Source organism: Anguilla rostrata, chromosome 13 (genome assembly GCF_018555375.3).
Source record: "Anguilla rostrata isolate EN2019 chromosome 13, ASM1855537v3, whole genome shotgun sequence".
NCBI lineage: Eukaryota > Metazoa > Chordata > Actinopteri > Anguilliformes > Anguillidae > Anguilla > Anguilla rostrata.
The window spans coordinates 39,003,464-39,018,913 of record NC_057945.1 but is presented as its reverse complement, the minus strand read 5'-3'; the positions used below and the strand labels follow the sequence as shown (position 1 = coordinate 39,018,913).

At 41.8% G+C, this 15,450-nt stretch overlaps 3 protein-coding genes across 6 annotated transcripts in view; all 3 read left to right on the top strand.

Annotated features, from left to right (window-relative positions):
• The window catches only part of LOC135238289 (transcription factor PU.1-like), a 6,539-nt gene extending 5,439 nt beyond the window's left edge, over positions 1–1,100 (top strand). For all 3 annotated transcript variants that reach the window (XM_064306068.1, XM_064306066.1, XM_064306067.1), the window contains exon 6: positions 1–1,100. This exon is cut by the window's left edge and continues 389 nt beyond it. The gene's annotated coding sequence lies outside the window, so the exon portion shown is untranslated.
• A 4,264-nt stretch (positions 1,101–5,364) lies between these two features.
• LOC135238046 (adenosine receptor A3-like) lies at positions 5,365–11,599 on the top strand. 2 transcript variants are annotated; one of them, XM_064305679.1, is made up of 3 exons: positions 5,365–5,724; positions 7,473–8,134; positions 8,554–11,599. In XM_064305679.1, exons 1-3 carry the CDS (start codon positions 5,393–5,395, stop codon positions 8,598–8,600), a joined length of 1,041 nt encoding a protein of 346 aa, XP_064161749.1. In that variant the 5' UTR covers positions 5,365–5,392; the 3' UTR covers positions 8,601–11,599. The 2 variants fall into 2 exon arrangements, with proteins under 2 accessions (XP_064161749.1, XP_064161748.1); XM_064305678.1 differs by lacking the exon at positions 8,554–11,599 and having other exon boundaries at positions 7,473–8,515.
• Positions 11,600–13,114: 1,515 nt separating this feature from the next.
• LOC135238047 (adenosine receptor A3-like) lies at positions 13,115–14,807 on the top strand. The gene is made up of 2 exons (XM_064305680.1): positions 13,115–13,550; positions 13,850–14,807. The coding sequence occupies exons 1-2, from the start codon at positions 13,195–13,197 to the stop codon at positions 14,478–14,480; spliced, it is 987 nt and encodes a 328-aa protein (XP_064161750.1). The 5' UTR covers positions 13,115–13,194; the 3' UTR covers positions 14,481–14,807.
• Positions 14,808–15,450: the final 643 nt, after the last annotated feature.

The following is a 15,450-nucleotide window of genomic DNA, read 5'->3' as shown; positions in this document are numbered from 1 at the left end:
AAGAAATCAAAAATCTAAACCTAAAAATACTGAGTATTTGTGAGGAAAACATTTGCGCATTTAAATACTTCCTGAATTTTCTTTTTGCCGTTCGGGTCCTTCTGCAGTTCTGATGATCGTTGTTGTACGCAGTGAGCGATAGTAGCCAGAACGTGACTGCTAGTTTTTTTTTTTTTTTTAAATGACAATTCATTTTCAGAGAGGAGAAAGCTAATGTCACAAAAAGAAGGAGCAGCCAGTAATTGTAAATCTGAGGGTTATAAAGCTCGAAGATCTGCTTTATAAGCAGAGTTTACATTTCCTCTGGAAGTACAACACTTTGGCCTGTTGTCGGTTGTACCTTTCACCACAACACTTTTGCATGACAGTATGTTATATTAATGACTAATAATATGATTGCATTGTTGCATACAATGACGTATCTGTTCATCAGGTCTCATAATATGCACTGAGTGTTACTCTGGATAAGAGTTTTTGCATTAAATAAACACAGTCCATATAAATACACATGGATCTATTTTATATCATGAACAAGCACTGACTTTGGTACTAGTTTGTATGACGTCTGTGGTTTTCATTTAATCTGAATTACAGTATAAATTATTTTGGAGGCTTTATATTAGATCAGTGGTCTTTCTTTCTGCTAAGCATTTGTTACATAAGTCAATGCAATGCTTAATATTGCAATTATGCTTACTTTAATGTAACAGAGAAGATCAACTGAAAAACTCATTTCTGTTATAGTTATAGCCAGGGGGAACAAGACAGGGCCCGAATGCAAGCAATGTACTTCACAAGGGTTGGTTCAGAGGAGAGATTGGGAATTTTAGGAGGTCAGAGGTCAACATGGTATCCTCAGTGGCGTGGTTAAGCTGGCAGCACCTCCTACAACACAGTGTGCCAACCGGCTCTGGGGAATCGGATCGTACAAACCAGTTTCTGACAGCTCTTACTTAGCTACAGCAAGGACCACAATGCAAATAAGTCTTGTGACTCTTTTTGCGTTATCCTCGATGCTCTTCTAATTGTGCATGTACGTGGTGTTTGCAACCATGTAATTTTCCTTTTACAGTGAATCGTCAAAGAAATAAACTAAACTACTGGTTATCCAACACTGCTTTCAGCAGAAATTACAGGCATTTAGCAGATGCTCTTATCCAGAGCGACCTACACAACTTTTTTTTTTTACATTTATATGAATTGCAGGTTAAGTTCCTTGCTCAGGGGTACAACGTCAGTGTCCTACCTGGGAATTGAACCCATGACGTTCAGGAAAGAAGACCAACTCCTTACCCACTATACTACACTGCCGCATAAATACGACCCGATATCAGTTCATATCCACCTACACAGTATGCCTTCAGCTGTTTGCAACCAGAAGGCTGTACAGGAGAACCGGTGGTGGCCGCTTCTGAAAAGTAAAAACACACATTAGTGCTTCTCAGCATGTAGTTTCAAGTGTTGGAGTATGGCAAGGATGCAAGATTTTATCATAACCTTCACAAGAGATGATTTCTGACGGTGCGACTATGAACGAAGGAATGAATGTGTCTTTAGTGTGTCTTGTGTTGCAGGCCCAATGAGCTAAAAAGACAAACTTGTCATTTATATATGTACAAGGCAATACAATAAAAGTGTAGCTTTCATCAAGAGAATTATACATAAAGATAGTCAGGAAACCAGTGTACCACTAAATATGCCACAGGTCATGCAAGAAATGTACCACACACAAAGTGCAGACACGACTTCCTTAAAAACCCATCGCAGTTTCAGTGAACTGTCCTAAAGTGCTTTAGTAAAGGGCTGACAATTAATTAAATATTCCAGAAAATGTTAGGAAGACATTCGCAAGAATTTTTTCACACAGAGAGTAGTCAATGTGTGGAATAACCTGCCAGGTCACGTAGTATAGGCAGAAACTCTGGGGATTTTCAAGACTGGGCTTGATACAGTGTTAGATACTGTCTAGTCCGTAGGCAAGGCCAGTCTGCAAGGCTGTGACATCAGCATCAGACAGAACAGCCTGTTCTCGTCATTATATTATGTTATGGTATTTGAAAATATATGAAAATAGGCCTATTAACATAGATCAAAAGATTAAAATAAAATCAAATTTTTTTGAATTACAAATGAAATCAAAGAGGTAAATCTCAATTAAATGATGCAACTTTAGAACCTAATAGGTAAGGTTGAAAACTATATTTCTCTTGGTGTCTTGGTTTATCAGGTTTTTGACGCAGGTGCTTTCTAATGAGCCCTTGGGTCTGGTTCCATTTCCACCTAAATGATTAAACGGCCTATCGGTCTCACTAACATGGTTCATTATTTTATTATCACATAAATGACTCCAACATTTCCCTTTAAGTTTGAATGCAATCTGTGACATTAAAGTGTTCCGAATGAGTCTTAATGTTGTTACGTCCCCGTTGTGGTCTAGGGGTACAGGGGAGTAACAAAATGACTGATTATTAAAGATTAAAGTTTATTTACACAATTATCTATACAGTGAACAAACGGGAGGGGAAACACTGGGCGGTACCAAACAAAAGAAGATAACAAACAGAAATATAAGCTATTAACAATTCTAGAAATAAAAGAAACTAACTAACTGAAACCCGAAAATCTTCCGAACCTAACTAACTACTCTAACTATTCTAAACTGAACAAAAACATACAAGGGTGGTACACGCCGTATCTATATATACACAAGTGAAACTAACAGTGACAGTGAAGAAAACAAACACCTACTTAAATCCCACTCCCAATATATATATACAAAACCAGCAACCAAACCAAAGACGCAAATCCAAACTCAAAGTCTTTTCAGAAATTTGATCGTTTACACAAGTCAAAAAATAGCACTAAGTCACACGAGTATACAGAAGTGAACGAACATTCAAATCCAAGACACACCGAGGTGTAACAGACTATGTTAGGTTTTTATAGGTGTGGGTCTGTTCCTCATTGGCCGCCAGGCAGGTCCGCAGAAGAGGATTGGGGGGGAAACGGCGCACTCTTCCTTCTTCTTCACCAATGGCGGAGTGACCCGTAACAGACCTCACGGAATAATGAGTCCGACAGAAAAAAAACAAACCTGGCACGTAACAATGTCTATACAGATAATGGTGTGGAAATCTCCATTTTTAGAGCCAGTTTCAGTTTCAAGCGGACCACAACGTGGTACGATTTGATTTTGATATATAGAACATATTTTCACTGAAGGCGGAGGTTACACCTGGATGGCTTTGACAATTATCTGCCTCTGAACATCATCCTGTTGTAGAAGCAGAGATAAACATCCATGCTTTTTATGGGTATTCAAGAGCTGGACTGAATTACCTCCTTACATATTCATGTTTGATCTTGTTAGAAAGAAAATTAATTCAGGAATCTTTTGATAATAAGTACATGGTCAGCTTTTAAGTAGGCCAGTCCTTGTTATAAATGAGTCTTACCCCCCTTCCCTTCTCTTCTACACCTTAACTCGGCATCACCCAATCAGGGCAAACATCCTCAAGCCATGCTGGGTAAGGTATTTAAGATGGCCACAGGAGAAAGTTGTGTTGTGTTGCAGTTGGTTTCAGAGCCTTAAAGAAGAAGAAGAGTTCTTCTATTTTATTTTGGTAGTAGTTCCTTGTGTTTTTAGCTGGTTTCTGTTCATTTTGTGGTGCTTAAACGGGAAGAGGTCAACACTTTGGCAAGGTCTGGCCACCTCTCCTTCTCATTTCTGGTATTTCCAAATTAATGTTTTGTAAAATGTCTTATGTTTTCTAATTTAGAAGTAGTGAGCCTGCATTCAATAAAAAATGTATGATTTAAATTAATTCATCTAATTGACTGCTTCATATAGAATTCAAATATTTAATCTTAATACCCTAATATAGAGCTTGTTTTGACTTGTTGGGTGACTGCCCCAGTTCACTGTAGACTGACCCATCAATTAATTTGGTGATTTAATTGATAATTCTCATTTTCAACAATAATTTTTCAATTAAATCACATAAAGTATATTTTATATGTAGGTTAAGTTAGGGGTTCTAGCACGCAATAGCGCTAGTGTTCAATATTCAGAGTGCTGGACATTTTAACAAGAGCATTGACAGTTGGAACTGCTGGATTCAGAAAATAAACATATTTTTAATTAATCCTTGCTTGTCCGACAATATGTTTATGTTTTTAAAGTAAACACTTATAATATATACTTATGTTTCCTAAATTGGAACATTTTAAGTATACTTATAGTATACTAAGTATAATATTTTCTGAAGCTATACTTTAAGTATATCATTTATGAATTACTTCTTAACATAAAATCCTAAAAGCTTTAGGTGTGCTTGCAGTTCATTATTTTAAAACTGAAAGAAAACTTCCATTTTACTCTCAATGCACTTTTCAAAGCCAGCAAAAGTATTACATTGTCTACCTTTTCTGTCAAGTACATGCTAATTCAGCATACCAAAAGTTTTTTGTTATTTTGTTCACTTTCAGTTAATACAAGTATCGGTTGGAAAACACCAAGTATACCACTTATAAGCTACTTAATTGTGTGCAGGGGCATCGTAGAGGGGGGAAAAGTGGGACTGACTAACCAGGGCCCGAATGGGGGGAGGGCCCTCGAAAAGCCTGGAATGATGCGTGAGAGACATGGATCAAGAGAGGAAGGGGGCCCACAGAGACAGCTTATGTATAGGGCCCAGAATTTTGTGCTACACCCCTGATTGTGTGTATTTGAGTGGGCGGGTGGTGGTGTTTGCACTGAACGTTTTATTTTTGTAATTCACTGGAAATTCATTAAAGAGGGTACGGCACACGAGTAACGCCTCGTCCCGAATCCACGGCGTTCACCAACTGAACCGACCAAACAAATCAATTGAAAGTACTTTTTCCAAATAGCAACAATTAAGGTCATGCATATATTTTTAATTCACCTGCAGTTCACTCTGTTGTGGCCTAAGCTGTTATTAGCTTGTACCATGTATTTCATGTCGTTGACCTAAACATTAACAGCATAATTCATCACAGACTGAAGTATAAGTACTTTTCAAAAGATTTAACGAAGGATAACAAAAATGTTTTGAAAATTTTCATTGTGGCCATATTTAATACTGAACTCTGAAACTGAATATATTGCTTCTATAAAGTAAAATGAAAGTATATTATCTGGAATTCAGTTCTAAATATGAATACCTTACCTCACAACATTATTTCTATGATGACTTATATTAGATGAACGGAAATTCAGACAGCGTACGGATGCATTGCGATCAAAGACGTCTAGCCCACAGTTCTGTGGAGCTTCCGCAAAGCCACACTGGCTCTGAGCAGCAGCTGATGTGCAGACTCACTTCCTTCTTCCGCAGCTACAGAAGAATAAGCAACTTCTTCCCCCACCATGGACAGTGTTGCGGGTGTGGTGTACACAGCACTGGAGCTGCTGATCGCCTTGACGTGTTGCCTGGGCAACCTGCTGGCCATCTGGGCGGTGCGGGCCAGTGGCTCCCTGCGGAAGCCCACCTTCTGCTTCATGGCATCGCTGGCGGCGGCGGACTTCCTGGTGGGCGCCGTGGCGATCCCCGCGGCCGTGCTGGTGGACGGCCGGGTCAGCACCTCCTTCAACAGCTGCCTGTTCCTCAGCTGCGTGACGGTCCTGCTGGTGCAGGCCTCCATCCTCATGCTGCTGGTCATCGCGGTGGATCGCCACCTGCGCGTGCAGATGCCCCTCAGGTGGGTGCCAGCCTCACCTCAGCTGCACACCATATTCCTTGGCCCTTGTGTGGTGTGAGGTCATTGAAGATTAGATTGTGATTAGAATTTTCTTAACGGAACATTCTGATGCTGATGTCACAATCACTACTGGTAATTGAAAGCAATGGTGTTCTAGATGTCCATGTCAGTATTATCTGCAATATTCCTTTGTTTTACACAGTTGAATTTAGCCGATGCTCTTACCCAAATCCGCTTACATAATTTACACTCTCTGCATACAGTCCATTTATACGGCTGTATATTTATTTAAGCAATGTGGGCAGGGCCGGCCCTGGGATTTTGGTGGCCCTAAGCAAATGTGTTCGAGTGGGGGGGGTGGGGGTGCTGTTAAATTCCGTCAAGCAGGGCGGGGGTGGGGGCGGTTCGCTTGGTACAATCACACCACACCACAACATGTCAGCATCCATCATGACTAGTTGTGTTTGTTCCTAAAGCTCGGACTATGCCCTCTATACCTGGAATAGCCTGCAAAAGGAACTTAAACTTCGTACCTAGCAATTCTTACCATGGTATCAGTCTATTTGATAACTGTCACTGATTTAATTCATTAATTCGATTGTATTTCTCCTTTGCACTTTTGTTCCATAGCATTTTTAGCATGACTGTTGTCTGGATCTGAGTTTTACTGTATTAATTTATTGTGTCTGAAAAGACACTACATGGCCAAATGTATGTGGCCACCTAACATCCAACATCTCATCCAAAATTATGGGCATTAATATAAAGTTGTTCCACCCCTTGCTGCGATAACAACTTCCACTCTTCTGGGAAGGCTTTGTACTAGATGTTGGAGCATTGCTGCAGGGATTTGCTTCCATTTAGACAGAAGAGCATTGGTTTGGTTGGGCACTGATTGGGTGATTAGGCGTGGCTTCCAGTTGGCTTTCCAAATGATCCCAATTGTGTCGGATGGGGTTGAGGTAGGGCTCTGTGCAGGCCAGTCAAGTTCTTCCACACTGCTCCTGACAAAACCATTTCCATATGGACCTCGCTGTGTGCACCAAACTGTTGCCACAATGTTGAAAACACTGAATCATATAGAATGTAATTGCATTAAAATTTGCCTCTACTTTGGCCTAGCCCAAACCATGAAAAACAGCCCCTGACCAAAGGGTGTCCAGACACTTTTGATCATATAGTGTATGTGCTGCTGCCCTTCTTGGCCAGTTCTGTTTTGGAAAAGAGATCTTAATCTCAATTGGATTAACCTTTCAATTTTAAGTGTAATGATCTCCTTGATGAAAATGGTTATTGGCACCGTTCAGTATGAGGGTAATCTTCTCCAAAGCTGTTTGTGCATATGAATATCGAGCATCCATGACAAGCAGGCCAGTCCAGTACGAAAAGCCAACAGTGCCAAATTGTCTTAAAAAATACGTCTCATAATGGCTATTATTTTTGATCTGTTCACATGGCAAAAATGGGCAAGTCAATGCTTTCCATACATCTTAATCATTTTAACACATAAAAAAAAGACATGTCGAAAAAGTACATTTTTGACCCATTAAAATTTGATGTATTGGTTCTATTCATCTGAAGATGTGCAGTCTTCTGCCCCTGTTGACTTAGCAAGTTGTTACCTTGTCAACAGGTCAGGAACAACCGTGATGCAACGTAAGGTGTTTTTAAGGCTTTTTGGCACCGCTGACTTTCCGTAGGCCAGGAGCGAGAGAACGTGTGGACTCAGGTTCTGCTGTGTTTTGCAGATACAAGCGCAGCTTCACGCAGAGGCGCTGCTGGGCCGTGGTCGGAGCGTGCTGGCTGCTCGCCTTCGCGTTCAGTTTCACGCCCATGTTCGGCTGGTACAACCACCAGACTCTGGCCAAGATGGTGATGGAGAACTCCACCACCATCGTCTGCACGTTCGTGTCCGTCATGCCCATGACTTACCTGGTCTACTTCCACTTCTTCGGGTGCACGCTGCTCCCCCTGCTGGTGATGTGTGCCCTCTACGTCCACGTCTTCCGCTCCATCTCCAAGCGACTGCAGAGGAGCCAGGCCCCGGGTGCCGAATCACACGCGTACTACGCCAAAGAGCGGAAGCTGGCCAAGTCCCTGCTGCTGGTCCTGGTCCTCTTCGCCGTCGGCTGGTTGCCGCTGAGCATCATGAACTGCGTGACGATCTTCGGCGGCGACGTCCCTCTGGTCGCCATCTACATCGGGATCCTCCTCACGCACGCCAACTCTGCCGTCAATCCGGTCGTGTACGCCTTCAAGGTGCCGAAGATCCGCAGTGCGTACCTGCGGGCCTGGAGGAAGTGTGCCCCCTGCCGGCAGCAGGGGGTATCGCAAAGCACCGAGAGCAAGGACTTCAGCACCAGAACCAAATCCATAGAAGACCTGACCAAGGAACGAGATTATTCTGAAAGTAATCTACACACAGCCTTACTGTGTGCTCATATTACCATCAATAAACCATTCTGCTTACTGTTAATTATCAGCATAATTCTGAAACGCTGGCTGGGATTCAATCAACATTTGTCCTTAACCTTGACTAACAAAATCAAGAGTTACCAAGAATTTATTTTTCTTCACAAGCACACTGTCGAGTTTGGGAATCTCTGAAACTGACTTGACAAAAAAAAACTTCCAACATTAGCAATTCCTTGTGAGTCAAAGTTAAATTGTTGATTGAATCCATGTAATTGATGAGCAAATGTCTATTTCTTTATTGCTTTTTTTTTTAGGAATATTAGTTCTAGCTTGTGCTAAAAGGCTAATTATATAATACTATTAGCACAATCTAACACATTGGTATCCCATTCTGACATACTGCCTTGTTTCCAGTCATCAGATATTTCGGTCCTGGAGGGCCCCAGCGTCTACAGGTTTAACTCCTGTCCCGGAGGGCCGCAGTGTCTGCAGGTTTAACTCCAGTCCTGGAGGGCTGCAGCATCTGCAGGTTTAACTCCAGTCCTGGAGGGCCCCAGCGTCTACAGGTTTAACTCCAGTCCTGGAGGGCTGCAGCATCTGCAGGTTTAACTCCAGTCCTGGAGGGCCACAGTGTCTGCAGGTTTAACTCCAGTCCTGTAGGTGACCGGCAGACGCTTCGTATAAAATTCAAATATTTAATCTTAAAACCTGATATAGAGCTTGTTTTGGCTTGCTGGGTGATTCTACTAGTTTACTGTAGACTGACCTATCAATTACTTTGGTTGATATTACCAATTTACTTTACAAGGGTTGGATCAGAGGAGAGATTGGGAATTTTAGGAGGTCAGAGGTCAACATGGTATCCTCAGTGGCGTGGTTAAGCTGGCAGCACCTCCTACAACACAGTGTGCCAACCATGGCTCTGGGGAATCGGATCGTACGAACCAGTTTCTGACAGCTCTTACTTAGCTACAGCAAGGACCACAATGGAAATAAGTCTTGTGACTTTTTTTTTGTTGTTATCCTTGATACACTTTTAATTGTGCATGTACATTGGTGTTTGCAACCATGTAATTTTTCTTTTACAGTGAATCGTCAAATAAATAAACTAAAGGTTCTCCAACACTGCTTTGAGCAGAAATTACAGGCATTTAGCAGATGCTCTTATCCAGAGCGACCTACACAACGTTTTTACATTGATATGCATTGCAAGCTAAGTTCCTTGCTCAAGGTTACAACGTCAGTGTCCTACCTGGGAATTGTACCTAAGACCTTCAGGATACAGGACCAACTCGTTACCCATTATATTACACTGCCGCATAAATATGACCCGATTTTAGTTCATATCCATACACACAGTATGTCTTCAGCTGTTTGTTGCAAGGAGGCTGTACAGGAGAACCGGTGGTGGCCACTTCTGAAAAGTAAAAACACACATTAGCGCTTCTCAGCATGTAGTTTCAAGTGTTGGAGTATGGCAAGGATGCAAGATTTTATCATAACCTTCACAAGAGATGATTTCTGACGGTGCGACTATGAACGAATGAATGAATGTTTCTTTAGTGTGTCTTGTGTTGCAGGCCCAATGAGCTAAAAAGACAAACTTGTAATTTCTATATGTACAAGTCAGTACAATAAAAGTGTAGCTTATATCAAGAGAATTATACATAAAGATAGTCAGGAAACCAGTGAACCACTAAATACAACACAGGTCATGCAAGAAATGTACCACACACAAAGTGCAAAGCATGACTTCCTTAAAAACCCACTGCAGTTTCAGTGTACTTTCCTAAAGTTAGAGTGCTTTAGTAAAGGGCCAACAATTAATTCAATATTCCATAAAATGTTAGGAAGACATTAGGAAGAATTCAATGTGTGGAATAACCTTCCAGGTCACGTAGTATAGGCAGAAACTCTGGGGATTTTCAAGACTGGGCTTGATACAGTGTTAGATACTGTCTAGTCCGTAGGCAAGGCCCGTCTGCAAGGCTGTGACATCAGCATCAGACAGAACAGCCTGTTCTCGTCATTATATTATGTTATGTTATGGTATTTGAAAATATATGGAAATAGGCCTATTAACATAGATCAAAAGATTAAAATAAAATCAAATTTTTTTGAATTACGAACGAAGTCAAAGAGGTAAATCTCAATTAAATGATGCAACTTTAGAATCTAATAGGTAAGGTTGAAAACTATATTTCTCTTGGTGTCTTGGTTTATCAGGTTTTTGACGCAGGTGCTTTCTAATGAGCCCTTGGGTCTGGTTCCATTTCCACCTAAATGATTAAACGGCCTATCGGTCTCACTAACATGGTTCATTATTTTATTATCACATAAATGACTCCAACATTTCCCTTTAAGTTTGAATGCAATTTGTGACATTAAAGTGAGTGAGTGAAAATCTTAATGTCTATACAGATAATGGTGTGGAGGCCGAATAGCTGAAATCTCCATTTTGAGAGCCAGTTTCAGTTTTAAGCGGACCACAACGTAGTACGATTTGATTTTGTTATATAGAACATATTTTCACTGAAGGCGGAGGTTACACCTGGATGGCTTTGACAATTATCTGCCTCTGAACATTATCCTGTTGTAGAAGCAGAGATAAACATCCACGCTTTTTATGGGTATTCAAGAGCTGGACTGAATTACCTCCTTACATATTCATGTTTGATCTTGTTAGAAAGAGAGTTCATTCAGGAATCTTTTGATAATAAGTACATGGTCAGCTTTTATGTAGGCCAGTCCTTGTTATAAATGAGTCTTACCCCCCTTTCCTTCTCTTCTACACCTTAACTCGGCATCACCCAATCAGGGCAAACATCCTCAAGCCATGCTGGGTAAGGTATTTAAGATGGCCACAGGAGAAAGTTGTGTTGTGTTGCAGTTGGTTTCAGAGCCTTAAAGAAGAAGAAGAGTTCTTCTATTTTTATTTTGGTGTTAGTTCCTTGTGTTTTTAGCTGGTTTCTGTTCATTTCGTGGTGCTTAAACAGGAAGAGGTCAACACTTTGGAAAGGTCTGGCCACCACTCCCTCTCTTTTCTGGTATTTCCAAATTAATGTTTTGTAAAATGTCTTATGTTTTCTAATTTAGATGTAGTGAGCCTGCATTCAATAAAGAATGTATGATTTAAATTAATTCATCTAATTGACTGCTTCATATAGAATTCAAATATTTAATCTTAATACCCTAATATAGAACTTGTTTTGACTTGTTGGGTGACTCCACCAGTTCACTGTAGACTGACCCACCAATTAATTTGGCGATTTAATTGATAATTCTCATTTTCAACAATAATTCTTCAATTAAATCACATAAAGTATATTTTATATGTAGGTTAAGTGAGGGGTTCTAGCACGCAATAGCGCTAGTGTTCAGTATTCAGAGTGTTGAACATTTTAACAAGAGCACTGACTGTTGGAACTGCTGGATTCAGAAAATAAACATATTTTTAATTAATCCTTGCTTGTCCGACAATATGTTTATGTTTTTAAAGTAAACACTTATATACTTCTGTTTCCTAAATTGGAACATTTTAAGTATACTTAAAATATTTTCTGAAGCTATACTTTAAGTATATCATTTATGAATTACTTCTTAACATAAAATCCTAAAAGCTTTAGGTGTGCTTGCAGTTCATTATTTTAAAACTGAAAGAAAACTTCCATTTTACTTTCAATGCACTTTTCAAAGCCAGCAAAATTATTACATTGTCTACCTTTTCTGTCAAGTATATACAAATTCAGCATACCAAAGGTTTTTTGTCATTTTTTTTACTTTCAGTAAATACAAGTATCTGTTGGAAAACACCAAGTATACCACTTATAAGCTACTTAATTGTGTGCAGGGGCATCGTAGTGGGGGCGAAAGTGGGACTGACTAACCAGGGCCCGAATGGGGGGAGGGCCCTCGAAAAGCCTGGAATGATGCGTGAGAGACATGGATCAAGAGAGGAAGGGGGCCCACAGAGACAGCGTATGTATAGGGCCCAGAATTTTGTGCTACACCCCTGATTGTGTGTATTTGAGTGGGCGGGTGGTGGTGTTTGTAATTCACTGGAAATTCATTAAGGAGGGAACGGCACACGAGTAACTCCTCGTCCCGAATCCACGGCGACACCAGCTCTTAGGTGCACGTGCCACTCAGCGAACGGACGAGTGAAATTAATGAAAAACGGCAGTAAATCCAGGTCCGTGCGCAAATGTGCGCAATTGTGCGTGCGCTCCTTGTACCGGCTGTACACAATGAAACACACAATACACACTAGAGGGCGCTGCTTACGCAAATAAATGACCAAATGCAAAAATATCTTTTTGCGTGGGACCGATCTATTTGGGTGGGCTGCCAGGATAAAGTCAATGTATGGGAAACACTGGTGTTACTGCACTTATTTTAGTATGTTGATGCTTTTACTTCCTCTAGCTTGTGTTATTTCCTTCATTAAAGACTAAAAGCATTAAATGGTATACATTCTGCTTCAGTGTCTTCCCACACATACTCAAATAAAAAACATTACAGCAATAATAAAAACTAACTGAACCGATCAAACAAATCTATTGAAAGTACTTTTTCCAAATAGCAACAATTAAGGTCATGCATATATTTTTAATTCACCTGCAGTTCACTCTGTTGTGGCCTAAGCTGTTATTAGCTTGTACCATGTATTTCATGTCGTTGACCTAAACATTAACAGCATAATTCATCACAGACTGAAGTATAAGTACTTTTCAAAAGATTTAACCAAGGATAACAGAAATGTTTTGAAAATTTTCATTGTGGCCATATTTAATACTGAACTCTGAAACTGAATATATTGCTTCTATAAAGTAAAATGAAAGTATATTATCTGGAATTCAGTTCTAAATATGAATACCTTACCCCACAACATTATTTCTATGATGCCTCATAATTGATGAACGGAAATTCAGACAGCGTACGGATGCATTGCGATCAAAGACGTCTAGCCCACAGTTCTGTGGAGCTTCCGCAAAGCCACACTGGCTCCGAGCAGCAGCTGATGTGCAGACTCACTTCCTCCCCAGCTACAGAAGAATGAGCAGCAACTCCTCCCTCACCATGGACAGTGTGGCGGGTGCAGTGTACGCAGCACTGGAGCTGCTGATCGCCGTGATGTGTTGCCTGGGCAACCTGCTGGCCATCTGGGCAGTGCAGGCCAGTGGCTCCCTGCGGAAGCCCACCTTCTGCTTCATGGCATCGCTGGCGGCTGCGGACTTCCTGGTGGGCGCCGTGGCGATCCCCGTGGCCGTGCTGGTGGACGGCCGGGTCAGCACCTCCTTCGACAGCTGCCTGTTCCTCAGCTGCGTGACGGTCCTGCTGGTGCAGGCCTCCATCCTCATGCTGCTGGTCATCGCGGTGGATCGCCACCTGTGCGTGCAGATGCCCCTCAGGTGAGTCCCGTGGCTCACGGGCACCAGCCAGGCCCACCTTAGCTGCACACCCGATCCTTGGCCCTTTAAAGTGTGAGGTCACTGATGTGTGATTAGAATGTTCATTACGGAACATTCTGAAGCTGATGTCACAATCACTACTTGTAACTGAAAGCAATGGTGTTCTAGAATCTTGAACACTGACTTGGAATTTTTAAAAGAAAAATATAATTACAAAAAACCTACTCTTTCAAAAGAAGACTTTCCGTAGGCCAGGAGCGAGAGAACGTGTGGAGTCAGGTTCCGCTGTGTTTTTGCAGATACAAGCGCAGCTTCACGCAGAGGCGCTGCTGGGCCGTGGTCGGAGTGTGCTGGCTGCTCGCCTTCGCGTTCAGTTTCACGCCCATGTTCGGCTGGTACAACCGCCAGACCCTGGCCAAGATGGGGAACTCCACCACCAGCGTCTGCAGGCTCGTGTCCGTCATCCCCATGACTTACCTAGTTTACTTCCAGTTCTTTGGGTGCACACTGCTCCCCCTGCTGGTGATGTGTGCCCTCTACGTCCATGTCTTCCGCTCCATCTCCAAGCGGCTGCAGAGGAGCCAGGCCCGGGTCACCGAATCACACGCGTACTACGCCAAAGAGCGGAAGCTGGCCAAGTCCCTGCTGCTGGTCCTGGTCCTCTTCGCGGTCGGCTGGTTGCCGCTGAGCATCATGAACTGTGTGACGATCTTCGGTGGCGACGTCCCTCTGGTCGCCATCTACATCGGGATCCTTCTCACGCACGCCAACTCCGCCGTCAATCCGGTCGTGTACGCCTTCAAGGTGCCGAAGATCCGCAGTGCGTACCTGCGGGCCTGGAGGAAGTGTGACCTCTGCTGGCAACAGGGGGTATCGCAGAGCACCGAGAGCAAGGACTTCAGCACCAAAAGCAAATCCATTGAAGATTAGACCAAGGAACAGGATTATTCTGATAGTAATCTACATACAGTCTAACTGTGTGCTCATATTACCATCAATAAGCCATTCTGCTTACTGTTCATTATCAGCACCATTTTAAAACACTGGCTGGGAGTTAATCAACATTTGTCCTTAACCTTGACTAATAAAATCAAGAGTTACCAAGAATTTATTTTTCTTCACAAGCACACTGTCAAGTTTGGGAATCTCTGAAACTGAATTGACAAAATGAATTTGCAAAAAAAAACTTCCAACATTAGCAATTCCTTGTGAGTCAAAGTTAAATTGTTGATTAAATCAATTTAATTGATGAGCAAATGTGTGTGTTTATTTTTTTGAGGAATATTAGTTCTCGCTTGTGCTAAAAGGCTAATTATATAATTCTACATGAGATGTGAGTGAAATTAAAATGCCTGTATCAGTTCAATTCCCTTTCTAACATATTAGCATTATAGCACAATCTAACACATTGGAATCCCATTCTAACATACTGCCGTGTTTCCTGTCATCAGATATTCCAGTTTTATAGAGAAAACAAACCACTACTGAAGAGTTAAAGAAGTTCTCAATGAAGTAACAGTTTAGTGTCTGAGTGTTTCTACAATAGCTATGTTAGAATAAAGTGTGTAAGGAAATTGTCAGATCTCGTTTTAATGTTTTTTGTTAGCCTGGTGTATCTTGTCTTTTCCTTTCACAATCTTTGTTTTCCCTTGCAGCGTAGGCAGGCCTCGTTGCCAGCTGATTTCCTTCACCTGCCTCCTCAGCATTCTGCATGCTTCTGCCCCCATTTACTCCAGCATATATTCTCGGTTCGCCCACCACTCTCTGCCAGATCGTTGTCTCAGTTCGCTTGAAGCTTCTAGTCGGCTCTCGTTTAAAGTTATTCGCGTTCCCGTCTCGCGCTCTGGTTTTTCCCCGCTTACCTGCTTTTTCCTTCACCGTTTGTCGTTGCTCGTTTTTA